Raw genomic sequence first — 25,663 nt, forward strand, 5'->3', positions numbered from 1 at the left:
TTTGGTATCAAATTTTCTCTTGCCGTTCAATATTCCAATGCATATATTGATATAAAAATTAAAGAGTTTGGATATTCTTTAACTTTTATATAATAAATCTTAGGTGTTGTTTGGGGGGTTATTAAGGCCTCGATTATGAATATATTATTTTAGTAGTTTTTTTACTTTTTATGAAAAAATGTGTAGAAAAGTAGAGAGTGTGAGTGACAACTTATAGTAATTTTTAAATTTTTTGACTAAAATGTATAGTTGACAAACAAGACCTAAAATAATTAAAAAATCACTATAAAAAATCAACTCATTTTATCTTCTTTTTTTTTTCATACATTTTCATAAAAACTTCAAAAAAAAAAATTAATTCCTAACCACCACTTCAATCATTTAAAAATTCACTCTAAAAAAGAAGAAGATATATTTTTAAAAAATCGGACTAAAAATTTAAAATTTAAAATTAAAATCCACTTCTACGGATGTGTGGTTCTTATCATCCAATTCGAACCAGTTACAAGTTTACAATCCCACATGTCTTGAAAAATCTCCATAGACATAAGTCGGCCACACACACATATTTGAGAGGGTAATTTGTAAGCAAATTGGGCCGAGCTAGGAAAGTCTTCTTTGGAAGTTGGGCTGCGCAATGGGCCGAGACAAGGGCTGGTGTAGCTCGGTCTTGGGCCAAGAAGACATCTCATATTACGGATTTGGGCTGAACTATGGGCCAAGGTGTTTGGGCTTCGCAAGTTGGATCTCGTCCTTGTTAGTTCGGTCGAAGACTGCTGCAGTTAGCTCGGTCTAAACAGACAACTGAGGTATCAGTGGGGGCAGAACCGAGCTAAAGGATAGCTCTGCAGGGCGTCATCTCAGAGTCAAGACTGACAGTGGTGCTTAAAGTATCACCGAGCTGAAATAACTTAGTTGACCGCAATGTCAGCCGAGGTAAAGATATCAGCCGAGGTAATGGAGGTAACATCAATAGCGAGGGCTGAGCTGTATATAGCTTGGCAGGGTGGCATTCAATAGATTGGCTTTCGATCACACGGTCCGAATGGTAGGGGACCAAGATAAGGCAGTTCAGTCATAAATGTATAACCGAGGTAAAGAGTTCAACCATCTCACTTGGCTTGCAGTGATGAGACTCCTAGTAGGACTCTGCTAAGGAGAGTTAGAGTCCTACTGGGATTGTGCAAACCATTTCACTTGGTTGGTAGTGAGTAGGAGTATGACTCCTAGGAGGACTCTGCTAAGGAGAGTAGAATCCGACTAGGATTGTGCAAAACCATCTCACTTGGTTGGTAGCGAGTAGGGTGTGTGATTCCTAGGAGGACTCTCATATGGAGAGTTGGAATCCTACTAGGATTGTGCCAAAGTAAAGTCTATAAAAGCTCATAACCAGACCTTTGTACAGGTATCCCAATTCTTACTCTAGAATACACAGAGCTTATTATCTATTGTCTAGTTGCTGACTTAGGCATCGGAGGGGTTACCGGCACACACCCGCCGATTAGCTCACGTTTGTGTTTTTCAGGTGGCAAAGCAACGTTGTTTGGAAGAGTACAAACTTGATCAACAGGATCATACGAGAAGAATTATTTCGTGCTCGTACAATTGGCGCAGTCTGTGAGAATTTTCACAAAGAGCAAAACCTCTTGATCAAGTTCTTTTCTCTAGTTGAAAGCAATGGCGCACAATGAAGACTTACCGCAACCTACTATTGATGGGCAAACACCGGAAGGCGGTGAGAGACGCGAAGGTTTACCTTCTATCCTACCCATGGCGAAATTAGATCCCCATCGAAGGAATCCGCAGAGAGAAGCAAGAGAAAGACAGGGCTCGAGTCCACACCGCTCTCAAAGCCCTGATAGACAGAGGCGGAAGATGGATCCTTAAGTTCTCGAAGATCGCGTAAGGGAGCAAGACGAAGTAATAAGAAGAATAGCGGCTGACATAGAGACGATGAAGCACCAAATAAAAAGCAAAGGGGTGGCAACAAAAGAGGGGCGCAATGGCAACACACACTCTTGCCACTTAGAAGATCATGACAGACAAGTCACACTATCACAAACTAAAAGTAGAAGTGTCAGGTCGGGCAATACACAATCAAAGACTTTCAGGACACGCTACTCCAGGCTTGAGAGAATAAGGACTCAAAGGGCTCGAAGGAGAGAAGACACTTAGGCTCGCGACCCCCGTAGAGTTTCCGCACTACAACGATTGGTTCCTAGAACACATGGGAGTGCCGAGGTAGGAATACCAGAGCCGCACCTTGCCTATGAACCAACAGACAAAGTGTTAGCAAGGTTGCAGAGCTCGCTGTTCGTTCCAACAATTAAGAACACACTATTACCCTCAGGCTTCCACCAACCCAAATTCACTACTTATAAGGGGAAGTCGGACCCCTACATACACTTGAGCCACTTTTACCAGGTTATGGCCGTGTATCGGCGAAATGATACTCTAATGTGTATCCTGTTTCCTTCCAGCCTTGGTGACCTGGGTTTAACGTGGTTTGAAAGGTTGCCAGAAGGTAGCATAGCTTCATGGGCTCAACTAGCGGAGGCATTTGTGACCAGATTCAGAGCAAACACCAAGACACCAGTGGAGATTGACCAATTTCTCTCCATAGACATGGACGAGAAAGAAACTTTGAGGTCTTACAATAACCGGTATTGGGAGACTTTTAATCAGATTGGAGATTGCCCTACAAACCTAGCTATCGCATAGTACAAACGAGGTTTGCCAGCTGGCAATAAGTTGAGGGATTCAATGACAATGACGTTGCCCCTTACTATGGAAGCCCTAATGGAGATAGTGCACCAACACATCTGGGTAGAGGAAGACAGGGCGCGCACCAAAACAAAGTCCGGCGCAACAGTGATACCAGACAAAAAGCTTTTTGGCCAGAGTTAACACGGTTGACAAGTAGGATTGACTGCGCAAAAGTCTTTGCCCGACTGAGGGGCTATTGGGAAGATTGGCAGGATTGGCCAACTCTTTCTAACAAGTCTTTGCCCGACTGGGGGGCAATCAAGAAGCTTGGCAGGATTGGCCAGCATTTAGCTTTTCTTCAGCCGAGATAAGGATCCGCGCTGAAGAAAGTTGGCAGGAATAACCAACATTGAGCTCTCTCCTAAGCCGAGATAAGGATCTAGGCTGCAGGACGTTGGCAGGTTTGACCAACACTTTTTTCCTAAGCCGAGATAAAGATCTAGGCTGTAGGACGTTTGGACGGAATAACCAAACACTTCGCTCTAAGTTGGCAGGAATAACCAACTTTGAGCTCTCTTCAGCTAAGATCAGAATCTGGGCTGAAGATGTTGGCTGGAAAAACCAACATTTTGTTCTCCTCAGCCGAGATTAGGATCTAGGCTAGAGAGGGTTGGCTGGAAAAACCAACACTTTGTTCTTTTCAGCCGATATCAGGATCTAGGCTGGAGAGGGTTGGCTGGAAAAACCAACATTTTGTTCTCTTCAGCCGAGATCAGGTTCTAGGCTGGAGAGGGTTGGCTGGAAAAACCAATATTTTGTTCTCTTCAGCCGAGATCAGGATCTAGGCTGGAGAGGGTTGGCTGGAAAAACCAACACTTTGTTCTCTTCAGCCGAGATCAGGATCTAGGCTGGAGAGGGTTGGCTGGAAAAACCAACATTTTATTCTCTTCAGCTGAGATCAGGATCTACGTTGGAGAGGGTTGGCCGGCATAACCAACACTTCATTCTCTTCAAGCGAGATCAGGATCTAGGCTGAAGAAGGTTGGTAGGTTTGACCAACAAATTTCTGAACTCTTTGGCCGGGATGATGGTTACCTCAGCCATAGCAGGTTGGCAGGGTTATTGTAAACCGAGTTAGTCTACTCGGCGAGACATAGAAAGAACGACTTGCCGTACAAACTCGAAGAATATATACGTTGAAGGCAAAAAAGCAAGGCTATTCAAATTTTTGGCATGACGACTGTAATAGGAGAACGGGGCTAATGGGGGCACGCCACCTGTCCTTGGGATAACGTCATATCAGACATGCCAGATTAGTGGAATGACGTGCTGAGCAACTGACCAGACTTGTTGGGACTGAACGAATTATGAGACCGAACAAACTTCTCTAGTTCGGTAGAGTTGAGCGCTTTTAACTCAGCTAGAGGAGAGTAATCCCAATCATGCTGTGCAGATGGAATTAAGGGGCAATTGAGAGGGTAATTTGTAAGCAAATTGGGCCGAGCTAGGAAAGTCTTCTTTGGAAGTTGGGCCGCGCAATAGGCCGAGACAAGGGCTGGTGTAGCTTGGTCTTAGGCCAAGAAGACATCTCATATTACAGATTTGGACTGAACTATGGGCCGAGGTGTTTGGGCTTCGCAAGTTGGACCTCGTCTTTGTTAGTTCGGTCGGAGACTGTTGCAGTTAGCTCGGCCTAAACAGACAACCGAGGTATCAGTGGGGGGAGAACCGAGCTGGAGGATAGCTCTGTAGGGCGTCATCTCAGAGTCAAGACTGACAATGGTGCTTAAAGTATCACCGAGCCGAAATAACCTGGTTGACCGCAATGTCAGCTGAGGTAATGGAGGTAACATCAATAGCGAGGGCCGAGCTGTGTATAGCTTGGCAGGGTGGCATTCGATAGATTGGCTTTCGATTACACTGTCCGAATGGTAGGGGACCGAGATAAGATAGTTCAGTCAGAAATATATAACCGAGGTAAAGGGTTCAACCATCTCACTTGGCTTGCAGTAATGAGACTCCTAGTAGGACTTTGCTAAGGAGAGTTAGAGTCCTACTGGGATTGTGCAAACCATCTCACTTGGTTGGTAGTAAGTAGGAGTATGACTCCTAGGAGAACTCTACTAAGGAGAGTAGAGTCCTACTAGGATTGTTGTAGACACCCCATTTTTGACCGACCTTGAGACTCAGACGTCACCAGTTGAGCGCTCGGTGATATTGCATATAGTGCTCGTTCAGAAGTTTCAAAGTCTCGGCTGCGAGCCTTGCCTCCGGACTTCTAGACTCTTTCGTGCCTTGCCTCGATTTGCGAACCAGGCTCTATTTTCCCTGTTTTCTTTTCCCGAAGGGAGGGAGAGGTCTCGTAGATCATCTCTCAGTGGCCGTAGGCTACGTTTTGTGGTCGTAGGCCATTTTTCCCATTTGGAGCCCGGTTTCCGGTTTTTCGGAGCCGACGGCCGTGTGCCTCAGTTTGGGACCGCTTAACCACCTCTGTTTGCTCCGGTCTTTGGCATACACCTTATTTCCTCCCTTTTGAGGGACACTGTGGTCTGAAAGACCAACTTCGTGATCGAACGCCACTTCCAGTACCTAACAGCCTGTTTTTGGGGCCCCGAACTGCGTGTTTTGGCCCCCAAACCTCCGTTTTGCATCCGTTTTGGTTCATTTTTGGTGGAGACCCTATTTTCATAGTTAGGAAGCTTGTAAGAGGGTGGGAGGCCAGCAATTGTTCTAAAAAGCCATCTTTATTTCTTCATCGCTCTCCGATGCCCGTTTTCCTCACTTGAAAGTCAATGTTGACCACCCCGGAGCCACTTTCTTGAATCCTAAACCCCATATTTGTGTTGTACACACTTGGGAGGCCACCAATATTTGGTGGCCGACCAGTAATTGTGCCTGACCCTTTTGACCCCCTCTAAGAAATGGTCTTTTCTCTCTCCTGGTTCACTTTTTCTGGGTTTCAACCACATAGTTGTATTGTGCACACATGGGAGACCACCTTTCTGAGATGGCCGACCAGTAATTGTGCTTGACCTTTTTGACCCTTGGTCGGCCGGCCATGGGAGGTGGTCGGCCGACCACCTGAACCCTCAAAACCTGGCCGGCCATGACCCCCTCACCTGGTTCCTTACAAATCTAACCTTTTTTCCCCCCAGATCCTATATCCGAGGGGGACTCTTTTGGAGGGAAAATTTGAATTTCATTTCCCTCATTTTTTCTCCATTCCTTTGCCTATATAACCAGCCCCTCAGCTGCATTTTGAGGGGTTACAAAATTGTTTTAAGGCTCTTGCATTCAACCCCCCTCTCTCTCTACTCCAAGCCTCAAAATACCCTTGCTCCTACACCATTTCTACACCAACTCATAGCCTATCAACCCACACTCCACTTCCAGCAACTTGAGGCTGTTTTTCAGAGTTTAGGAGCACCTTTCCTTGCTCCAAAAGCTGCTGAAGTTTGGTTCTACAAGGGTGAGTCACTTTCTTCTCTTTTCTAGTCTTTTTTTGCTTTGTATCTAAGCCATACTTGCTTGCATTTTTGGGCTCTGACCCAAACTGTAAATAGTCATATTTTGAGCCCTTTTCCATGTTTGATTAAGGGTCTTTCTCTGTTTGAGGCCAGCAGCTATCACTTGCTTCTTTATCTCTCTTTTAAGCCTTATTTTTGCATAGTATTTTAGGCCTATTTTTGAGTTGTTTTGGACTTTTCCATAAACTGTAAAATAACTTTTTTTGAGCCCCTATTCAACATTATTGAAGGTCTCTCCTCTGTTTGAGGCCTCCTGCTATCACTTGCTTCTTTATCTCTCTTTTAGGCCAATTTTTGCATAGTATTTTAGGCCTATTTTTGAGCTGTTTTGGACTTTTCCATAAACTGTGAAATATCTTTTTTTGAGCCCCTCTTCAATATTGTTGAAGGGCTCTCCTCTGTTTGAGAACAGAAGTTGCCACTTGTCTCTTTATCCCTATTTTAGGCCTTTTTTTTGCATGATAGTTTGGCCTTATTTGTGATTATTTTAGTGGCTTGATGTAAACTTTAAAGTGCCTTTTTTTGAGCCTCTCTCCAACTTTTTTGAAGGGCTCTTTGCTATTTGGGGCCAACTGTTGTCCCTTTGTGTTTAATCTCTCTTTTAGGGCCATTTTTGCATGATAGATTAGCCCTATTTGTGTTCATTTTTGAGACTTGTTATAAACTGAAAATATGCATGTTTTGGGACTGTCTTGCATCTGTCTTCATACTTCATGATCAAATAATGCATGCTTTGTATAGCTGTAAGTCATTCTGTGTGCCTAGTTTCGAGTTTCGGGGTTCGGGGTTCGTTCCATGCATCGGGTGCCATGTTTCCATGTTTCGGGACTGCTTTGTATCATATTTTAGTGCTGGAATTACATGCTTATGTACCACATTTCATGCCTTTCCATGCCTTGTTAGAGTTGCATACTATGCCTTAGGTTCGGTCCTCGGTTTGCGTGCATACGTGCACGTATTTCGAGAGTCTCATTTTTCATCTAATGGCTACTGATGTGAGTGTAGCTGAGGTCCACTCATGTTGGTGTAAGTCCATTATGCATTGTGTATGCCATTTCAATTCATAGCATTGCGTATGCTAGGTTGTATGTTAGAGCATTGTGTATGCCTTGTTACATCGTGCATTGTGTATGCCATCTCATAGTATTGTGCATGCTAGGTTGTATATTAGTTGCATTCATGCATGTCATGCATATTGCATTGTGCTTGGGATAGGAGTTAGCCCGAGCACGGGAAACGAGGGACGTTTCGTACTTCGAGTAACGGAACGTGTCTCAATTCCCAGTCACCGACACTTCGGATTATCCATGATGGAGTTTAGGTCTTGTTGTTATATGTGCATTCATTTCATATTGAGTCGTGTAATTCGACTCCTAGGCCATCATGCATCGATATGCGTGATTGGTGGCACGAAGATCGAGGACTACACTCCCCGAAGAGTAGTCATGCATACATATGTGAAAATACTTTGTCATGCCTCTTTGTTGCTCTCTGTTGCAGCAAATCAAAAATCGACAGCCTTCCGGAGCTTGGCACGCATTCCAAGAACAATTACAAACAGAGGCAAACCGGGGCATCACAAGGGATTTTCCGACAAAGGCAACCAGAGCATGCATTATTCATCATCCGGAGCAGATTTGAGGCAGTCCCTGGCTTGCATTCCAATTTATTGCTTTCCTAATTTAATTTGTTAATTAATTAGGGTTTTGTACATATTTGGACTGTAATTATTCATTTGGGACTGTATGTTATTTATTTGGACCCTCTGCGCGAGGGCAATGTTGTAATAAGTGTGCGTGTGTGTAATGTATGTTTTCTAACCCCACGTCTTTCTCCCTTTTATTTACCCGCTTATGATGGTTAGATTAGGGCATGTTTCAATTAGCATACAGTATGATACCATGTTTGTATTCATTTCATCTGTCTTGCATGCACTGGGCTCGGCGCATCATACTAACTGCATTGTATTTTCAATTCCAAGTTGAATACATGTTAGTTGTAGCATTTCATATGCCATGTCTAGAATAGCCGAGCCTGCTATAGTTGCACTTTTGTATGTGTCGCATTAGGCATTTCTGTATAATTAGGATCATGCATGGATTTCTAATTAGCTTCTGTTTTGACTTGGAGTACTTAGTAAGTGTTTATGCTTTAGCATCCTTGCATGTGTGTGAGTGACTGCCATAATAGCATGCTTACCATGAGGCTATGTGCTTATGTGATATAACTGCCAGAATGCTTGTGGGTGAAGGTTGGATTATTTGAATTGGAATAAATACATTGACTGTGAGTTTTAAGCCCACTAGATAGTGGCAAAATAATGTTTTCTAAAGCCCACCTGAAGGTGGCAAATCCACGTCTTAGCCTACTTGCAAGTAGCACCATCAAACCACTTTAAAAAATAAACATGAAATGTTTTATTCCAATTCAGACGATCCAGTCTATACTTGTATGCTGTGCGCATCACATAGTAAATCTAGGCTAATAACCGGAATAAGAACGCATAATATTTTCAAAAATAGATATCATGGTTAGTAGAGGCCGATCTTTGATGGGGCGAGCGGGGGTGCTCACGAAGTGACCTTCCTCAATCGTACCCAAGTCCCCGAACCGAGGCAACTTTGGTGATGACGAACACGTGGCCTTAGGCAAACGAGTCAGGATTTCCTAAATTTCTCCAAAATAAAACATTTAGGTGGTGACTCTGTATCTGGCAAAGCAGTCCATGTTTGGCACTTCTTTCAAAAAATCTATTTTTTCAAAACGATTTGCCGGATTTGGACTCTTTGGTTCAGATTAAGAACCGTGACAATTTGAGAGTCCGAACTTGTAGTGAGCCCAAATGAACAGAACGGGACTCACCCTCCCGGGGCGTTCGGAGACGTCTATAATTGTGCAAAACCATCTCACTTGGTTGGTAGCGAGTAGGGTGTGTGATTCCTAGGAGGACTCTCATATGGAGAGTTGGAATCCTACTAGGATTGTGCCAAAGTAAAGTCTATAAAAGTTCATGACCAGACCTTTGTACAGGTATCCCAATTCTTACTCTAGAATACATAGAGCTTATTGTCTATTGTCTAGTTGCTGACTTAGGCATCGAAGGAGTTTCCGGCACACACCCGCCGGTTAGTTCACATTTGTGTTTTCAAGTGGCAAAGCAACGTTGTTTGGAGGAGTGCAAACTTGATCAACAAAATCATACGAGAAGAATTATTTCGTGCTCGTACAATTAAAACTATTTTGCCGATAGAAAAATATCAAAAAAATAAAAAAAATAAAATCTACTATCAAATCAGTGAGAGCTATTTGAAAATTTCAATAACTTGCACATGCACAAGAACTGTGAATGGGCACAAGAACTGTGATCATAACCGTAATCATGATTGACGTAGCAATTACTTGCACATGCACAATTTATATTTGGGCAAATTATAAATACATTTTTGTGGTTTGATTAAAATATAAATCGTTTCTTTTGGTTTTAGAAATTATACTTCACTCTTGAAATTTCTAATTTCATAATAAATCACTCATTTTATTAATAAATTATCAAGTCAATTAACAGTTTTTAATGATATTATAAATATGTTTCAATTAATAATTTAGGTAATTTTATTATGGGCAAATTACACTAACAGTCCCTATAATTTGAAACTTGTGTTACTTTGATCCCTGACTTTTCAATTGTGACACATTTGACCCTGAATTTTGAATCTTGTTTCAAATAAAGATAATTGAATATATCATTGTTTAATTTCAAGGACAAAATCATCAATTTGATAAAATATAAACTAATTTGACAAAAATAAATGTTAAAAGATTTATCAATTTTACATAATTTTATCTTTTGTGGATAGAAATAATTTTTAAAAATTTAAAAATATTTTTTAACATTTATTTTTATCAAATTGACAATTTTGCCCTTAAAATTAAGCAATAATATTTTCAATTGTCCTTATTTGGAACAAGATTTAAAATTTATGATCAAATGTATTACAATTGAAAAGTTAGGTACCAAAGTGACACGAGCCCGAAACTATAGGGACTGCTAGTGTAATTCACCCTTTTATTATTGCATAGGAGAATAATTAGGAATTTCTTTTTTTTTTTGGTTAATTTTGTTAAATAAAATTTTTTAACAAGAAAATATTTTTAAATTTTCAAATTATAAGAGACAATCTATATTTTAAATAAATTTAAAAAATGGTGATTGACCCATAAATCCCAAAAAATGAACTTGTGAATCAAGCAGTCCTAAATCTATTTTAATGAACAAGGAAGTCTCATTGAAAAGGAATTGACTCATTTACCCATGTATCTTGCTGTTGTTTGTAACAATATTGTTGTTACCTAAAATGTAGTCCCTCCATTCCAACCACGTTAGTAAAAAGCGCACAATAGAGTTTTCGGAGGGCACGTTTCATATTTTGGTATCCCACATTTGATGCTTCCACATTTTGAAATACCACACCCAACTTGAAAAGGGTATCTCGGATTCGTCGTGACGTTCTTTGGGGGTTTGAAAATTGAACGTCACGAAGATATCGGTTAGGCATTTCACATTTGTGATTTCGTCCCAATGTGGCAACATCATCCACTAATTTTGGAAATCAAGATATGTTGTGAGGTAGCTTATGATTTTTAAATTCAAATCAAACAACGTTCATGCCAGAATCGACCACAATATAGAGAAGACGTGTTTTACCTCTCAAAACATTAGAGTTGGCGTTGTGAACATCAATTGTGTTGCTACGTTGGAACACTGACGCACATTGGACAATGGGCATGCGAGTGTGAACTTTGCCGATTGTAGACTGATAACCATGTCATGCAAAAGTTTGTCAAATTTTGATTGCTATGCTTGATAAAGGGTCCAATTTGTAGGTTTGTTGCTATGTACCGTTAGTTGTGAGTTGATTATTGCATTCGCATGCACACATCAAGAAAACAAAATTGAGGTTTCGAAAAAAATATGAATTAAACATTTGTCAAATATGTACATGTGTCATTAATTTCATGTTGGTACTATACGTGGCATATAAGTTTGTAGTATGATATGTACTGATTGTGCTATTGTATTACAATTGCAAAAGTTGTGAGGACATCAAGCCCGTGGACAAGATCACGGGAGAGGTTGCGCCAGGCAGGGTTTTGTGGTTCGCCTTCGAACAAAAGCTTGGGTCAAGGATGCAAGGACGTATCCTGTTCAAGCAAGTTAAGCATCTGAACAGTGTAGCGAGAGCCCCCAAGGTTGAGAAGGTTAGATATAACTACCGGTCTAACATCACGGGCATAGTGAAAATTGTGTCCACATTCGGCTTAACCGATGTCCACTGAACCCACCTGATGAAGACATCGTTCTAGCTTATGTTTCAAGCAATGTTGGACAATTAACTTATTAATTAGCAAGAGTTCAGAAAGTGTGACGAATTGGTGTTTAAAATCATACAAACTAATGTGTCGAGAGAGAATTCATTTCACATTCATAAACACAAAGCAAAAAGTCCCACAAAAAAATGTCCACAAAATTTCTTTTGGTGTAAATGTGAAGCGTGCTGGGGTGTGGAATTGTCGAACACCTAACATTAAAAACACAATCCAAACTGACACTACCATCATGCTTGCAACCCAATGTTTTCGCAATAATACAATTGAAAGGAAAAAAATTTTGTGCACCCTCATTGACACACAACCCCCTACACAGAATCCCCCAACAATGAAACAAAGCAAAACGTCACATTTTCCATTGTATAAACCAATGTTCAAACCACCTAAACGTGGAACAAAACCTTACTAAATCGAACGTTAAAAAAGATTAGAAAAAAGGCAATGAACACAAACAAACACGTTATTGTGTGAAACTCCGTGAGACAATCCTCTGCCTTCAAGCAAGCATTGAATAATGTTCACAAAACACACTAGGAACCAGAGCAGAGGCCCATCCGCCCAATCTCCCTCTACCTCGAAAGACCCTCAAGAACAGGCAAAACCGCCTAGGCCAGAAGCCTCGGACAACACAATTACTTCTCCGGCAGAATAAGCTTCAAGGACTACGACCAAGACGTCGTCTACAACGTCACAGACGGCATCAAATACTCGACAGTCCCTACCGAATTAATGAAGAATTTAGTAGGCTGCCAGAGAGATTTCCATGTATTTGTTAAGTTCCAACCAGATCTCACTATTAGAGGAGGAATTCCTTGTATTATATTAACAAATGGGGACAGTAGTTGGTTAGATACAATGTCCCCAAGAATGAGAGAATGGTTTGATGTTAATGTAACCACTGTCATGATTAATGAAAAATTTTATTAATTTTATTTATGAAACCACTCAAAATTTTATTTACTTACTACATTTCCCTTATCATCAACTATTACATCTTGAGTCACATCACTATTTTTTATATTGATGATTACATTTCGTAAAACATTAGAAAATTTTGCTGCATCCATAACAACTGATCCTCAACGATCAACTTCCTCTTTGCTAACACCAACCTCTGAAATCGACGGACCAGGATCAACATCACTAGTGTCATCACCACCTCTGCGTACATCAATCTCTGACAAACTCAGACGACCTCTGCGTTCATGAATAACTGAACCACTTTCCCCAAAACCTCCTAACAACAAATCTCTTCGCCTCTCCGGTAAACCAACAGACTTAGTCCGTGTCAGAATCGGAATGGCCTTCGTTGGAGGGCAATGCGAAACATCAACATTATTATTAGTATATTTTTTAGATAACACAACAATAGAGGGGGCCCTCATTTGCGAATCTTCTAGCATGTCACTCGTAGAATACTTCAGATACCCCTTCATTTTACAATACATAACCCCCCTTTTAATATTCGAATTTTCAAGTCGATACTTCACCATCTATGGCACCTGTTTGTCGTTAATTGAACAATAACCATTCTCATAATAGACTAACTCGCATTGACAATCCAATGGAAAAATAAACCACGCCTGCAAACTGTCATTACCGTTTAACCTCCGATCATAAATATTTACTCTGACCAACCCACTAGCATTAGGTGCGCAAAGGGGGGAATATTTTATCAATATTTTATCAACCTTAATACTTTTTTGTTTGTATCTTAACCTCAATTGAGAAAATAAATTAGGCAACGCAAGTTCAATACAATTGAAATCACTTGTTGAAACACCTTCAACAACTCTAGTTTTTATATCGTCCACCTCCATTAACCTAAGCATTAGAAATAAAATACATAAAATTACAATTCTAAACAGTTTTAAAGTACATTTGACTCCTTAAAGTAATTTTGCATTCCTTTCCACTAACAGTAGCAGCCACTAAATATATGGCACCCTTTTGAATACTTCCAACATTTCCCAACAGCGTATCTTTGTAGTCCGTCCAAACATCAACTGGGAAGAACCGGTCTACAACTTCTATCCCGTGACGAACATACTCTTTGTCCTTACCACCAACGAGCTTGAATCTTATTTTCTTTAGCATCCGAAACCGGTCGGACTGGTTAGGATCAACAATCCAGGTCTCAGGATTACCCTCCCCAACTCCAATAAATATCTTGTCAGGTGTGGGGACGGAATCTAACGGACTATTATCACTTATGATGAAAAACAATATGTGGTGGACCACAGCTTCATCTTTAGCATCTTGTCTCAATTGAACATTCCCAATTAATTTTATACCCTTAACCACGATCTTGTCTGATTGACGGTCACATCTCTTATTACACAACTCAATACCATTAAGCAATCTGGCCACACCTTTATTATCAAATTTAACATCCCTTAATTGTTCATCGTACAACTGCAACTTCCTTACTCCCCTCATAGTCTTCTTAATATAACATGGAATATTCTGAACGTACCGTCGGCGAATGTACGCCGCCTTAAAAGGTGCACGACCACAGTAACTCCGCTTATATCCATTGATCGCCGGTGTCCTTGACCTCCGGTATGCAAAGGGGGTCCGATACTGGCTGCTTCCTATTCCTTCTATTTTTTATAAAACACTCCAAATCTTTTATCCTATAAATTCTGCTGATTCTCTTACCTCTGCTAACCCTTCTGTTCAGACACCTTAGTTTTGATATATTTGCCCTCTGCTGCTCGTACACCGGAACAAACTTCGCCGGAGCTGACCGTCGGCTCTCTTTCCACAGCCCTATTTGCCACGTCAAAAAGCGATCTACACACATTTGAGTGAACTGTCCGTAATTCTCGGGATACTCTTCTAAGGAGTACAACATTGTATACCAAATAAATCAACAAAAAAGACAAAAAGAAAAGGAGGGACGAAATAAGGTACCAGAAAACAAGTTCACCACAATAGCTATCCTACTGCAAAAGCATATTCCTCTATGCCATAAAATATTTTCTGGTACCAAATATATAACAAAACTGGCCCGCGTGTAAGGACGAAGATTCCCCATTCAAAATAATTCAAATGCATTTATTTTCCAGCATTCGCTTTATGTCTATCATTCTGCAAAAATATTTTCTTTACAACTACGCAAACCACCAGAAGAGCGACACGTGTATAGCACTATCTGGCAAAGGAATCAAAAGTACTCACACCACTCACACCTGGACCCGGGTGTGACTTCCTTTTTACTACATCCATACACGTGTTCATAAGTACAACAATGGACGGCTCAGATCAGCGGGAGGGAGGGGCGCTGGTAATATTAATACAGCGCCTCCCCAGTCACACCACTCACACCAGGTTTTTTAACTAATAGGGAGGCCTTGTACGGCTGGTGTGAGTTCACTGTTTACCACTACAAAATGCCTCGCCAAACCTCTTTCCGTTTTTATGCCAACAATGTTTTCCTCACTTACCCACAATGCGCATGCCCAAAAAAACAACTCCTAGAACTCCTATAATCTCTCCTCCAACTAGCCTGTCAGCCATACTACATACTTGTCGCAAGGGAGCTCCATGAAGATGAAAACCCTCACCTTTATGCCATGGTTCAATGCACAAAGAAGATCCAAACCTCAAACCCGAGAATTTTCGATCTCACTGGAACCAACGGGAGGATTTACCATCCAAATATAGAAAAACTCCACTCCCCAATAGCAAGTAGACAATATATACAGAAAGAGGGCGAGTTCGTCGAATGGGGAGAATTTTCAACTAAGGGAAAAAGTCCTTCGAAAAACAGAGACGAATTTTGGAGGGGAATTCAAAATCCCTGCTAAATTTGCCACCCCATCAATAAAGAGGCAAAATCGTCACCAAATTCCATACCACGTTTCCCTAGAGGACCTGCTAGATCACATTTCCCCATAATAGGACTTCATGGTTCATTAAAAAAAACGAGGGACCATTCAGATCAACACTCTCCTAAATGGGACTTTCCAATAATTTTCCCTTTAAAAAGATGTATTTATAATTTACCCTTTATATTTGTACTAGGCATAGTTTTTCACTTGCATCGGGCACGATTTTCACTTGCATAGGTAGAGTCCATATTTATTGGTAGGCAATACATGTTGAAGATGAATGATTTGCGCTAAGGTTATGTTTGGGATGTTAGTTTGAGATCATTTTAGTCATAAAAAATAAAATATATTAAAAAATTAATAAAATAAAATATTACATTCAAATCATAATCATCTCATTTTCTCTTTTACAAAAGTCAAAAAGTAAAAAAATCTATTCTAAACGAGATTTTTTAGCCCTAGGTTAAAATAATCAAAAAATTAAAAAAAACAACTCACATTCCAAACGAAAGCTAAGAGTAGTTGCAATTTTTTAGTGGGAAATGGAGACGCTAACATTGTATTTAGTTGAAAAATTTAGAAAGAAATTTAAAAAAAATAAAAAATAAAAAAATAAAACATATTTAAATTTTACTTAATTTTATATATATATTTTTTCCCCTTTACAAGTTTATTCTCAAATCTTTTAACCACATATAGTGTAAAAGATTTAGACAAGAGTGGCAGAAGGGCTAGAGTGACAATTGCATGGTGGTCCACATTGCGTCCACACATGAAAAGAAAAGAAAGGAGAAAAATATGGAACTGCAAAATCCATGCATTAGGTATTTTTTCCATCCCATGTACTGAAATTTGTCATAAAGTTCCCAATAAAATTTTCATTTCTCAAATTTTTGATATCTTCCCCCTTTTGCTTGGGTTTTTGTGTAATTTACATTTTTTCAATAAAACTTCATTTTTTTAATCCTTGAAGAACTTTTTACAATAAGCCCCAAAATTAAATAAACATTTCAAAAGTATAAAAAAAATTAAAAATATTTACTGAAGAATTACAACTAAAGATAAGAAAATAAAAAAACAAAAATGCTTCGGACCCCCACTGGAGGTCAACCCCTAGTGAGGTGGTGCGCGGTAATTAGGTAAAAAAAAACTATTTTATTTATTTATTTATTTTTTTTGAGTTTCTGCCAGTGGGAGCACGCCATCTCACTGGGGTGCAACCCCACTGCGATCTGCAGCATCATTGATAAAAAAAAAAAATAAATAAAAAGCTGCCAAATGAATTCCTATCCCAAACGGGGCAAACAGAAGTACCAATCACCAATTATTTATTTATCCAAAAAAAAAAACAACACTTGTTGAAGAAGCAGCTAGCTAGCTGTCAATGTCCAAGGGGACAAGGTTAATTTGGTCATTTGGCAACACATTCTGTCGGTATCTAACCGAACCCTGGTCAGGTTAACCACAGTCCGGGGTTAGTACGGACCGCTCATGAGCTTCAGGAGAGGAGCGTCGGTGGCTCTGCTGGTCTTGACCGTGAGTTAACTTATTGACAGAGAAAATAAAATAGAAAGAGACAGAGAAAGTGAGAGAAAATAAGAGACAGACACAGATAGATATATGTACATACATGCATACATACAAATATATATACGCAAATCTAGAGAGAGAAAGATAAGTAGATTCGTATATAAGCCAATGGAAGCCAAATCCAATGCTTCTCAAATTTAACACAGAGAGAGAGACAGACAGACAGACAGAGTGAGAGAGAGAAGGAGAAGCCTCTGCCAATGGCGGATTCAAGCGACTCTGTTTCCGTTGACATGGACATTCTCTTTCATGGTGGAAAGGTTAGTCTTTGTGGAAATAATGTATATTGTTTGTTTGAGTTACATTCGCTTCATATGATTTTGATATTTCGAATAATTTGTGTTTATAGAGGTGTGATTTGGGAATCATTTGGTTTGTTTTTGATTGATTATTGAATGACATAATTAAATTTTATTTTTTATTTTTTTATATTCTGTTTTGGTAGGTAGGTTGAACTTAATTTCGCAACAATTTTGTTGTTGTTGAAGTGTCATTAATTAATTGCAGTTTCATATATTGAGTTTTTATGTGTTGATTCGAATTGAATTTCAAATTGAACATTTACAGAGTGATGTCTTTGATTGGGAATGAATGCATTTGAAGACTTTAGTTAGACTTTGCTGTTGGGTTATTGTTGTTCTAACTTTAATTAATGCTTTTTATATATATATATATATATTGATAATTTTGTGGGTCTGATACATTTGGACATGAATGTTTGATTGATTATCTTGGATGCGTTATTTATTGTTTGAATCCATTTTTTTTCATGTTTACTTATTGGAAATACTTTCGAGTGTGCAAGATCATATTTTTGCTTTTAGAGGATTAGATTAGAGGATTATAGTCCATTTGTTTTTTCATGTATAAAAGCATACAATTTTTAATTTCTTTTTTCACTTTCTTTCTTTTCTAAAGAATATATTGAAGTCAATTAGTTGTTTTAAGTGGACTAATGAGTTCTAATAAAGCTTTCTCTGTGGATGCAAAATTCCTTTTTGGAAAGAAATATGCTTAACTTGGGTGTTCCTTAAATTGATTTTGTGAAGTAAAGGATTCCCAGAAAGTGTGGACCCTTTAGGTTTTGCTTTTATTGAGTAATACATGATTATAGCATTTTCAAATTTTTTGGCATATTGTATTGTATTCCCTGAGTTGGGACTTTTGATATGCTATTTACTTTCCTTTTTGATTGTTTTTCATTGCTGTACATAAGGTTGTTTATGTGATTATTTGAATTTTCTAATCCGACTTCAGGAACACCTCATAAAAACTGGCTGTGGTTCGGTGTCTGTTACTGTGTTTGGAGATCCAGACAAGCCAGCTCTTGTTACTTATCCTGATGTAGCATTGAATCGTAAGCACAGACCAAATACCATGTTTAATCAATTGTTACAGTTATTATCATCATGAAAGTAACAATAGTTTCTGAAATTATTTTGAGAAGATTGACCAAACCAAGCTGTCCAAATATTTGGAAAGTTATATTCAAAAGTAATTAGGAACTTTTTTTGGTCAAAGCTTAAAAGAAATTTGAATGTTTGAACTTGTTTGAATTTGCTTGCATGGAACCATGGTCTTTTTCTGATGCTTCATTGCTTAAAGTAACTTCCCTCTTGTTTTTGTGCATGTCTTGAGCAGATGTGTCTTGCTTTCAAGGGTTGTTCTTTTGTCCAGATGTATTTTCCTTGCTGCTACACAACTTCTGCATTTACCATATTAGTCCTCCTGGGCATGAGGTCTGTAACTCAGCAACTTGACTGCTGATCTTGGTTGTACTCCTAATTTTTTTCTTGTTTTTGTTCTGCTTGTGGTTCTTCATAGTGATGAATGCCCTATTATTGGCATTGTTTCTTATCTGGTACTTTCTTCAAGAGCTGTTGCAGTTAGGTGCGGCTGTGATTAAGCATGATGACCCATTGTTATCTGTGGATGACTTAGCAGATCAGATTGCTGAGGTTCTTGATTATTTTGGGTAATTGTAGTGTTACAGCCTTCTCTTTTTAATGCCTCTTTGAGTTATAGCATACTCGGAACTTTCTTTGTCTTGTCATAGAATTTGTCTTCATGTGACAATCAGTTGATCTTTATATATAATTGGAAGCAAACTGATTTTCTTTTATTTGCAATTTTCATTTCCTTTTAGACTCGGTGCAGTGATGTGCATGGGGGTGACTGCTGGAGCTTATATCCTAACCTTGTTTGCTGTAAGACACACCTTTTATATAGCCTGCTTAATTTTCTATGTTTTGGCTTCTAGTTTTTATATTTTTGGGGTGGATTGATATGGTTATTAACAATTTGGTCACAGATCAAATATAAACAACGGGTTCTTGGTTTGATACTCGTCTCTCCTCTATGCAAAGCACCATCGTGGACAGAATGGTTGTATAACAAGGTTCATTTTCTGAAGTTTTATGTCATTTGTATGAGAAAAATTCTTATTCTTGCCTAAGATAGTATATCCTTTGCAGGTGATGTCAAATTTACTTCACTTTTATGGCATGTGTAGCCTGGTGAAGGAGTTATTGCTTATGCGATACTTCAGCAAGGTATTGTTGTTTATCCAGTTTATCTCATTGGCATTAGTGTTTCCGGAGTTTTGGATGGGTCAATTGGATTTTATATGATATTTATAGGAAGTTCGTGGTAATTTGGAAGTACCAGAATCAGATATAGTTCAATCATGCAGAAGAGTAAGTGCTTCAGGTCCCCCCCACCTGTTCAAATTTTTCAATATGCTTCTTTATGTTAGGAACATGGTAAAAAAGGATATTACCCAGTTAGCAAGAGGTTGGTATTTCTCTGATTTCTGCTATGGATGTTCTTTTTTGTAGTTGCTGGATGAGAGGCAAAGTCCAAATGTTTTGCGGTTTCTTGAAGCTATTAATGAGTAAGATCTGTCTCCATTGAAGTTTTTTATTTTTCACTTTTAAAGGACAATTGTGAGGGAGAGAAAGGATTTGCACGTTGTTTTGGGATGGTTTTACATATTCTCCAAAAATCTAGTGTCATAATGTTACTGCCCTAGGCTTCAAGATAGTGAGCCTTGTAGAAGTGTTCTCTTCCATGGAACACATAGTTGTCCACAACTTTTGATTTGAATGTCATTTTGTCTGGCAGGAGACCAGACATCACTGAAGGGCTGAAGAAACTACAATGCCGGTCTTTAATATTTGTCGGGGAAAACTCTTCTTTCCATGCAGAGGCTCTACACATGACTTCAAAACTAGATAGAAGATATAGTGCATTAGTTGAGGTATGTGCATTAGAGGCGTTTCAACAATCTGATTATAAAGTTAATCTTGCATATGCTTCAAGACAGTTTACTTAGTCATGGTGTGTGGTTCTACAGGTTCAGGCGTGTGGGTCGATGGTGACGGAAGAGCAACCCCAAGCCATGTGGATACCTGTGGAATACTTCCTCATGGGATACGGCTTTTACCGGCCATCCCCATCTCAGTTCAATGTCAGCCCGAGAAGCCCATTGAGTCCAACCTCCCTCTCTCCAGAGCTTTTCTCACCAGAGAGCATGGGCTTGAAGCTAAAACCGATAAAAACACGAATCTCCATCGAAGTTTGAATGAAGGTAAAAATGTAGGAGCAAGATTTTGTTTTCTATATATCAAGAAAGAGTTTGTATTTTCACTTGTTTGGATGGGCAGTGTGGAGGAAATTACTGGAGGATTGTAGATAAGAAACAAAAGAGAGGTAGAAAGCATAAGTTGATAATAAAAAAAAGAGGGGTTTGTATTCTTTCATTTGTAGTCATAAGGTTGTGTTTGGATCTTTGATTTGTGCGGAAAAAAGAAAAGAGAAGAAAAATTAGCGTAAGTTAATTATTTTCTTTTTCTCTATAAATTTAAGATCTGGACACTGTATAGATGTTAGTTAAGGACTGTGTTATGTGTACATCCTCAAAATAATTTAATAAGAAAACAATATTTAATAAGAGGTAGTAGGTGAACTTTTGGTTTCTCATGAGTTGTTGAATCCATGTCTTGTTGAATACGTCTTATTGTTTATTTTCCCAATTTAATCGCAATATCTTTGTTGTGAAGGTCAAGTGAGTTGTTAGGTATCTGTTGAACTGGCAAAAAGCTTTAAGTTGGAGTCTTCGAATGTTGAAGACAAAGCATATGGAATTGAAGTTGACATTGAAAATGGTTTATTTTATTATTGACAACTAACTTAGTGACAATATCAATATTATTATTAGCAAATGAGAATAACAATGATTACATGATCTTTTTCCGGGGATTAAAAATGAAAGTGAGGGGCCAACTGGGATTTTGTCTCGTGGGCATTGGCAACCCCTAGCCTAGGTTTTGTAACAAATTTGTCCTCTTGGATGGTTGGGATATGTTTTAAATGAAGAAATTATTGTTTCATTTTATTTGCTAGAATGTTGTTGTGCACTTTGTTTCTTAAAACTCACAAAACTCATAGGTCATGTTTGTTTGGGTGGACATGAGTTTGGGATTGGACTAATAGTCCAATAAATTACTAATCCAATGTTTGATTAAACAATTAAAGTACGGACTAATTATTTTAAACTTGACTATTAGTTAAGATAGGATACATAATCCAATGGATTTGTACCCCTAGGACTATTAGTCATGGGAATGCTAATCCAGTCCGCCCAAACAAACATGGGTGTGTTTGTTTTGCAAGATTAGAGAGTGAGATTGGACTATTAGTTTTACTGGACTAATAGTCTATTGTTTGTTTCATTTTTTTTGTTCCGGACTATTAGTCCCACAAATATGGGACTATCTTATCCCATGGGGGAGGTGGGATAGAAATCATGGGATTATTTTGTGAAATGTCTATTTTACCTTCCATGTTATTACTTAGCAAACAATTAGAAAATGATAAAATAGTCTTTTGAACATTTATAAATTATTTTTTGTGTTGTTAATTTAAAATTATATATTAAATAAAAAAATTTAATTAAAAATTAAAATTTTAATTTAATTAAAAATTATAAATTATAAATTATGGCTTTATAAATTAAATTTTTTTAGTGTTGTTAAAAAATTAAATTTACATATTAAATTAAATTATTTTTTTAGTGTTGTTAATTTAAAATTATATATTAAATAAAAAATATAAATTATAAATTAAATTTATTTAAAAATAATAAATAATAAATTATGGCCTTATAAATTAAAATTTTTTAGTGTTGTTGAAAATTTAATTTATATATTAAATAAATTTATTTTTTATTGTCGTTAATTTAAAATTATATATTAAATAAAAAATATAAATTATAAATTATAAATTTAATTTAACTGAAAATAATAAATTAAAATAATTAAAATATTGTGCAAAAAATAAAATAAAACAAATTTTTATTTAATCTAGGTAAAAATAATTAAAATATTAAAGCTATGTTTAATATTGCTATTACTTAATAAATAATTGAAAAGGATAAAATAGTCATTTGAGCATTTATCCTTCTCCATAATATTCCAAACAAACATTAGACAACTAAAAATAGTCCAATTCAGACATCTAATCCCATGATTAAACAAATATAGGATACAAATTTAGTCTAACCAAATAGTCCCGGGACAATGTATCCCAGGACTAATAGTCCGATAGATTACAATCTCCCATTATCCAGTTTGTCCAAACAAACGCACCCTTAGGGTGTGTTTGATTGGATGGACTAGATAAGGAGAGACTAGAATCCATTGAATTTGAATCTTGGGACTGTGAATCCCTTGGACTATTTGGTTGGATTTGATGTGTATCCCGTGTTTGCTTTTTTATGAAATTAGATGTCTGGACTATTTTTAGTGAATTCAATATTTGGTTAGACAGACTGAATAAGATAAATGAACAAAAGACTATTTTACCTTTTTTCAGTTGTTCACTAAATAATAGCAATATTAAACATATCTTTAATATTTTAATTATTTTTAGCTAGATTAAATAAAATTTTGTTTTATTTTATTTTTTAAGCAATTAAATAAATTTATTTTAAAAATAAATAAATAAAATATCAATAAAAATATATGTTATTTTTTTAATTAAAATTTTAAATAAATTTATTTTTAAAATAATAATAATTAAACAATGAAATTAAATAAAACATCTATTAAAATTTAAATAATGAAATTAAATAAAATATAAACAAAATTTTAAAATAAAATATCTATAAAAATAAAATAAAATAATTTTATTTTTAAATTGAGACATTTAAATTTTATTGAATTTTATTAAATATAATACATAATTAAATAGTAGAGAGTCAAAATGATCATTTCACCACCTAATCCCATATCTCCCTTATCCCTCAATTTGTGTCTCACTCCCCCATGAGATACAATAGTCCAATGGATTCATTTAATTTGTTTTAGATTGTTGTATCAAGTTTGTGCATATTTCTCTTATATTTTTATTGAGGTTCATTTTGGATTATTTTAATATGTGGGCTGTTTATATTCCATAAGTTTGGATAGTATTGATTACGGTTAGTTTTGCCGTTTATAATTGTGGCATGTCACTGGATTGAGTTTTGATTATTTATCACTGGACTATTGTATAGTTATTCAATATGTTTATAATTCGTGTTTAAGCTTACGTGTGCCTTGGGCTAAGGCCCTGTGGGCCACGTTCGGTCATACTCGGATTTGGAGTGTGACAATTGAGTCCGGTGCCAAAATTTTGAATCAAATAACGGATTATTAGTTCGGATGGACTAATAGTCCAATCCCACCCCTCAATCCCTCAAAATAGACACCACCTTAGGGTATGTTTGATTGACAGGATTAGAGCATGGATGTTTGTTTTGAAATTTTGTTTCAAGATTATTAATCCAATGAATAATTAATCCAACAAATTTGTAAGATTATTAATAATGAGGTAGAGGTAGGATTATAAATTATGAACTGGGAAATAAAATAAAGACTGTTTTATCTTTGACTAAAAATTAAAACACTTATTATTTTTACATAATTTTATATTTTAGAAAGCTAAAATAATTTTTTTAAATTTAAAAATATTTTTTGATATTTATTTTATCAAATTAATTTATATTTAAAAAAAATTAAAAAACAAACCAAACATGGCCTTTGTATTTTGTATTTTTATTTTGCTTTTATTTATAATTTTTTTTCAAAACACGTTTATGAAGAAATTTTGATAAAGTAAATATTGTGAAAAAACATTGATGGAGGGTAAAATTGGAAAAGAAAATAAATATAGTTGTAATCCTACATTCATGTTTTCTTATCTAATGCAAATTAAACAATGAATAAGGAAATAATTTATCATACTAATTCAATTGGATAGTGAATGTCACCCTAATTTGATGGGATTATTAATATTTTCACTATTAGTCTTGTGAATCAAACATGGCCTTAATATAAAAGAAATGAATTTTTTAGTTTAAATCTGCTTTCGTTTGAGAAGTGAGTTGACTTTTAGATTTTTGATTATTTAAGTCTGGGTTAAAAAGCCTCGTTTGGGATGATTTTTTGGCTGCCTCATTTGGGATAGATTTTTTGATTTTTTTGACTTTTGTGGAAAAAAAAATAAAATGATTATGATTTAGATATGATATTTTATCTTATTGATTTTTTAATCTATTTTATCTTGTTTTGACTAAAATAGCCTTCGACTCATGTGCCAAACCTAGCCTCAATAACTATTAGGCACTGTTTGTTTCACTGGATATAAAATGGAGGATATAATATGATGTGAGATTTAGTCAGGATATATAATGAATAGGATATAAATATTGGATAATATATCCCCAATTCGTGTTTGTTGACTTGATATATAAGATTGGATATATATTATCCATGTTTGTTTTACAAAATATATTGTAGGATATAAACAAGTAATTTCCAAGATTGCCCTCATAATATTATATTAAATAATATTATATTATATTAAATTCAAAATTTATATTAAATTATATATTAAATTAAATTCAATAATATTATATTATATTAAATTCAAAATTTATGTTAAATTATATTATATTAAATTAAATTCAATAATATTATATTATATTAAATTCAAAATTTGTATTAAATTATATTAAATTAAATTAAATTAAATTAAATAATATTATATTAAATTCAATTCAATAATATTAAATTAAATTCAATAATTATATTATATTAAATTCAAAAAATATATTAAATTATATTATGTTAGATAGACAAAAGGGTAAATTGACTTTTTAAATCATATCCCAACCAAGGGAATATGAAATAATGGGGGTGGTGGTATTGTATATCCTCCACTTTTGAAGGATATACAATCTCATGGGATATTATATCCTCTTTGAAAAAAAATTACAAACATGGGATATATGGATCCCACAAGATAAAATATCTAATTCCACCCTTTATATTCTGGAATCAAACAAGGCCTTAATTTAGAATATTACCTAAATTTGCTTTTGGAGTGAACAATTTTTCTCTCTCTTGAAAGAGTCCAATTTGTTTTTTATAGTACCGGATTAGTAAGAGACATTATATATGTGGTAATTTCAATTAATGAAAAATTTTACAGGTACGACAATGTTGATTTATTTTTGTTAATTAATTGAGAGATAAAAGGTGGTTCACCTAATGTGGTTTGAAGTTTGAAAAA

General features: G+C 36.5%; 1 protein-coding gene across 1 annotated transcript; it reads left to right on the forward strand.

Moving 5' to 3' along the window:
- Positions 1-16,817: 16,817 nt before the first annotated feature.
- On the forward strand, positions 16,818-20,999 carry NDL2 (N-MYC downregulated-like 2). Its single transcript, XM_028232897.2, has 11 exons — positions 16,818-17,307; positions 18,305-18,404; positions 18,689-18,786; positions 18,934-19,022; positions 19,194-19,254; positions 19,359-19,445; positions 19,522-19,599; positions 19,687-19,743; positions 19,885-19,940; positions 20,171-20,306; positions 20,403-20,999. Exons 1-11 carry the CDS (start codon positions 17,248-17,250, stop codon positions 20,628-20,630), a joined length of 1,050 nt encoding a protein of 349 aa, XP_028088698.1. The 5' UTR covers positions 16,818-17,247; the 3' UTR covers positions 20,631-20,999.
- The last annotated feature ends 4,664 nt before the right edge of the window (positions 21,000-25,663 follow it).

The sequence above is a fragment of the Camellia sinensis genome, chromosome 13 (genome assembly GCF_055761805.1).
Source record: "Camellia sinensis isolate YWXY chromosome 13, ASM5576180v1, whole genome shotgun sequence".
In the NCBI taxonomy this organism is placed as follows: domain Eukaryota; kingdom Viridiplantae; phylum Streptophyta; class Magnoliopsida; order Ericales; family Theaceae; genus Camellia; species Camellia sinensis.